Source organism: Pecten maximus, chromosome 7 (genome assembly GCF_902652985.1).
Source record: "Pecten maximus chromosome 7, xPecMax1.1, whole genome shotgun sequence".
Taxonomy (NCBI): Eukaryota; Metazoa; Mollusca; class Bivalvia; order Pectinida; family Pectinidae; genus Pecten; species Pecten maximus.
In genome coordinates, this window is record NC_047021.1 from 26439713 (window position 1) to 26444884 (window position 5172).

At 37.0% G+C, this 5172-nt stretch overlaps 1 protein-coding gene across 1 annotated transcript; it reads right to left on the bottom strand.

Moving 5' to 3' along the window:
• Nucleotides 1-2271: 2271 nt before the first annotated feature.
• On the bottom strand, nucleotides 2272-3717 carry LOC117330407 (potassium voltage-gated channel subfamily A member 1-like). The gene has a single exon (XM_033888672.1). It carries the CDS (start codon nucleotides 3628-3630, stop codon nucleotides 2281-2283), a length of 1350 nt encoding a protein of 449 aa, XP_033744563.1. The 5' UTR covers nucleotides 3631-3717; the 3' UTR covers nucleotides 2272-2280.
• Between the last annotated feature and the right edge of the window lie 1455 nt (nucleotides 3718-5172).

Sequence of the window (5172 nt, forward strand, 5' to 3'; positions counted from 1 at the left end):
AATGAAAAATTTTCCACCCCTACATATAATGTATTTCCTTAAGAAACAGTATATGGAAGTTGTATATAATGCAATTTAAAATTTAGCGCTGAAATAAGATCACTGCGAAATGTGTAGGTTTACAATAAAATACTGTTATATTTCTAAAATTCTCTTTCTGATATTTAACTTCCTTCGCTATCATCTCAAGTGTCAAAATACCTTACTTTTATATTGTTTTCAGCTTCACCAAGTAATGAAAATAACACAAAACACAAATTATCACTACTTGGTTGGTAAATAGATGCAGCCACAAAATACAAATGTGTGTAATGTCATTTGAAAAGGTACAAAAAAGGTACTGGCATGAAATGAAATTGTTGCGAAACTTACGATAACAAATGGATTTTAAGTAGGTTTCCTATCTTATGACTGGTATAAGGGAAAATTTTGTGACATGAGAAATCCATACCTAATTTCATATGATAATACGTATATTTTTATGAAAAACATTGTTCGATGCTTAATTCAAATGTGATGAATTACAAGTCACATCTTCCGCTACGATCGCCAAAGATACTAAATGTGCTTGCGTGTTTTTAAATATACATCTGAATTATTATTCTAATAATAGATGGATTTCGAAAGAAAATCTAGCAAGCCAGATACAATATAGAGTATTCTTCTGATACAACATGAATTACTGCAAATCTGTTATTTTTGCGAGTAATGATACATGTCTATATTTCTAACGACGTATTAATGAGGAATGAAATTTTGAAGGTAAGTGTGTATGTCTAGACCAATATCCTAAAATTCTTTAAATCTGAGAATAATTCTAAATGTTGAAGTTCGAAATAAAAATATATCGTACTTTGTATTTATATAAACAAAGTATTTAACATATTGTAGATTAAATTTAGCTGATATATTAATCAGTTAAGGTAATATCTATTTTTCTGATTTTCGTTAGAACCCTTTTGGTACTAATCAGCTGTTTGATCCTTCCATTATAATGATTGACATGGTTACTAGTGAATAATTTCAGGGGTTTCATGATGGAGAGTTATAACAAGCACTCAACAAAAAATATACAGATTATGTTATTATTGTCAATAATGCTGATTTGGACTAGGATTGACTGAATGCATGGTAGAATTATGAGGTGCCATTAACAGAGGCTTTTGTCCTCAATCGATCCAGTCCCCATAATACACGGATAGCTATACATGGCCGACTATGATATGCTGCGTATGGATGCACACACTAAATATTGCAGAATGGTATCACGTGATGATCACTAGGCCGTATGAAGTAGAGTTGACATATCGGTAATTACTTGGGCTGGCTACCATTGGGGTCAGAATGGCTCAAAGCAGACTTAGCGGTTATAAAAGTCACCCCTATTTAGATAGCATATTTACATTAGGAATACTTCAATACACTATTAACTGTATAAATATTATAACAACGTTATTTTCCCGATATGACTTTCCTTATTACTGGCGGATAAATCCTAGACTTGGTGATCAATGGCGGCTAGGTTTCTATCCAATACGGTAATTATATTTCCTAACTTCAGCCACAAATCAGATTAATCATTGTTTGTCATCTTTTCCAAAAATGTCTCGCAATTTTCCAAAATTGACTCACAATTTTTAAATTAAGATGAACCAACAATAATGCTTAAGCATTCACGGTTTATGCTTAATTCTATAAGGTTTTTGTTGGCAGGTATGACTATTGATACTATTCTCTAAAATTATTATGAGAAAAGATACAATCTTGAAACGCTAAATTTGTGACCGATTCTACACTTATGCCACTAAAACAGCAAACTACATCTCATCCATACATCTCTATCACACGAGTAACATCATTCTCGTCTCTTACTTTTAATTAATGAAACAGGCATGCATCTTAAATGTAGAGGTATGTTCTAAGGTGTGAGATTAGGTATGTAAAATATCCAACATCTAATCCAATGACAAAAAAATCTACCCATATACATATAAATATATATATACAATCTGAAAAGGTACTTTCTTACTCTAGATTCAATCTCATTTTAAAGGAAGAACAGCTAGCCTGATAAGAAACAACTGGTTTGATTATGACAAATACATTAATGTTTGCCTAAGGCAATACCATGCAAATGAAAAATCTGTATCCACTGTTAAATACAATGGAGGAAAAATTGATACTATTATTTAAGTATCTAATTCATTCTAAGATAAAGATAATTATAGTTTCATCAACATTCTAAAATTAATGTGACAAAAATACTAGGTCTTTGAATCTCTACATTCTTAATCTACCAGTTTTATGTGCATAGAATTTGTTGAAATTTTCCGTAATGATCGGTACTGGTATGGCTAGAGTGAGCACACCAGCTAAAGCACATACGCTCCCTATAATTTTGCCAAGGGGTCCAACAGGGACCTTGTCCCCGTACCCCACAGTACACATCGTGATGACGGCCCACCAAAACCCGTCAGGAATACTCTTGATTTGTGCTTCGGGAATTCCATGTTCTGCATAATAAATCGCACTGGAGAATAGAAGCACACACACCACCATGGCCACTAGGAATAACATTAGGCCCTGTATACTTGCTTTGAACGTCAAAATCAACACCTGTAAGCCTGCCGAATGTTTGGTCAATTTGAATATCCTCACTAATCTCACCACCCTGAGAAAGGCGAGCGAAGCACCAGAACTAGCGTTATTGCAACCATCGGGCGCCAAGAGGTTTGACAGAGAAACGTAATATGGGACAATAGCAGTGATGTCAACAATATTTTTAAAGTCTTTGAAATATTTGATTTTACTTGGGCACGAGAAAAGACGAACAAATACTTCTAGTGTAAACCATATGGTACATACCGTTTCCATTATGAAAAATGGTTCCATGAAATTGGGCCGTCCATCTATGCACTCTTTTTCTGAAAGACCGGGTAGGGTTTCAACACAGAACAACACAATTGATAATAATGTTATAACAACCGACACAATTGCAACAACGTAGGCAAATGGTGACGTTTCTGGATATTCCATCAGCATCCAAATTTTTCGTTTCCATTTGTTTTCTGGAAGCTCCATTTTCTCTTGGATGTAACCCTCTTCGTCCTTGTAAAGGTCCACAACTTCCTTTTCAATTTCATAGAAGTCCAACTCCCTTAAGAAGATATCATCGGGAACAGGGTCAGGGCGCCGGATTTTCCCTCCATACATATAATAATTGAATATGGATTCAAAGGTAGGTCTGTGTCGATCAAAGAAAAATTCGTTTCTTCTTTTATCAAAATATTTTAATCGTTTTCGCGGATTGCCGAGTAGTGTTGTAGGGTGGCGGTTGACTATTGTAGCCCAGAGCTCATAGTACTGACCGCTCACGTTAATGGTAAAGCGGTCACAAGTACTGAGACAGCAGGTATGAGGTGACGTATTTCCGTTACAACACGTTTCCAGGCAGACGATGAGCTCTGCATCCAGTTCCTTATCATCGCTGCTGCGGCTACTTCCAGCTCCTTTTGTGGACTCCGGTGACTGGAACAGCCACAGGTCACCGTCCGCATCCTGGTCCTGGTTTCTATTCCGACTCATTGGTCTCCGGTACCGGGACTGATTCGTGATGAACGGAACTGCCATTTCCTTTAGGAATCTTATTAACTTTGTATAAGGGAGGCTTGGTTTGAACACAAAATCAATATTTTCGGATATACACGAGAGTCATCCTGCTCGTAAAACTTACTTTCGAAGTTTAGTTTTCTTTCATTAGAAATCAATAAAAGAAGTAACATGCGAAAAGAACTTTCTTCAAACATGAAGCCAATGCACGATATATATATTGTTGAAATCCCTGATGGCTGTCAATCCACCATCAGTAGGTACTCGTACTACACAAAAGTATGTTCTCCGACACTTGAGCACAGAAAATTCGATATTCTCCAAAAACGCAGACAGGTCCCTTTTCTGTAATTTGACTGTAATTATGTTTCCGTTAGCTTTGCCAGTGAGCTGTCAGTACCAGGCTAGGAAAAGGGCACAGATAGCGTTTTTTCCAAACCTAGAAACAAGTATGATAAAAAGGCGTTAGAAGTTGTGAGAACTATTATCCTTTACACACCGATCTGCATGAAAGGTTGGCTAACTTAAGAATGAGTTCAAATATGCTGCTGTGTTAAGGCTATGTGTAGACTTACTTTGTTTGCGTACACTGGTCACCAGCGTTATACTCCGATAGCATGCTTTTGAATTACAATACCCACACGTCGCTTCCCTAACGTTCAATACCAGACCACTTGGTATATCAGTACTACGTAAGAAAACATGGCGTCCTCTTTCTGCCGAATTCCAAAACTTTATAATCCCAGTAAAAAAAAACACGTACTTTCGAACCAGTTGCACTTTTCATACCGATTTGTGAATACCGATAACTAGCTCCTCTAGCGTGTTATTGTAAACACACTTTAACGTTGAATCAATGTTCACTCGTAGTGAATCGATGGAGTATTAAGACCCCATCTTTTGTGCGTTGTCGTAGATTTTCAATTCATCTCTTCACTGGGTCCAGTATGTAGACTACATACAGTAGCGTCACAACAACAAAGGGTGGGATCAATACCGCTTCTCCAAATACACGCACACATTGTGTGGACCCATTCGTGCACCAGTCCCTGTCTCTGCCATCTTACTAAAAACTCATTGCATCAAAAAAACAAAGACCACCTAATGTTAATTTTCACCGTAACACAGATGATAATTGTCGATGCCAGTGCCAATGGATAGTAGCTACAGATCTGACTGTGTAACTCATACACCACTTACTCCACGCTACACACGCCGTCTAACCGTTGCGTGGACGACACAATACAAGCGTGGCACGCTTAGACACCTGGGACATCAGATCGTAGAATCAAATTAATAGTTGTGTTCCGTTAAGCATGACTGAGATCTGACGTCACTGAATCCCAATATACCGCGCGTGACTTACCGTGTAGTGGTATGGTCACTGCAAAGGTCAGTTTTACTTTTTACCAACTAACTATGCTGAATTCATATAAAGGCTGATTAAGACTGGGAATGGCTATCCGGTATGGTGGGCTATTTAATGCAAGGGCTATCCAAATTATTTTCCTGTATGTCTTTATAGGAAAAGACTGGTAACAGATGTTATATTATGCGAGTCGC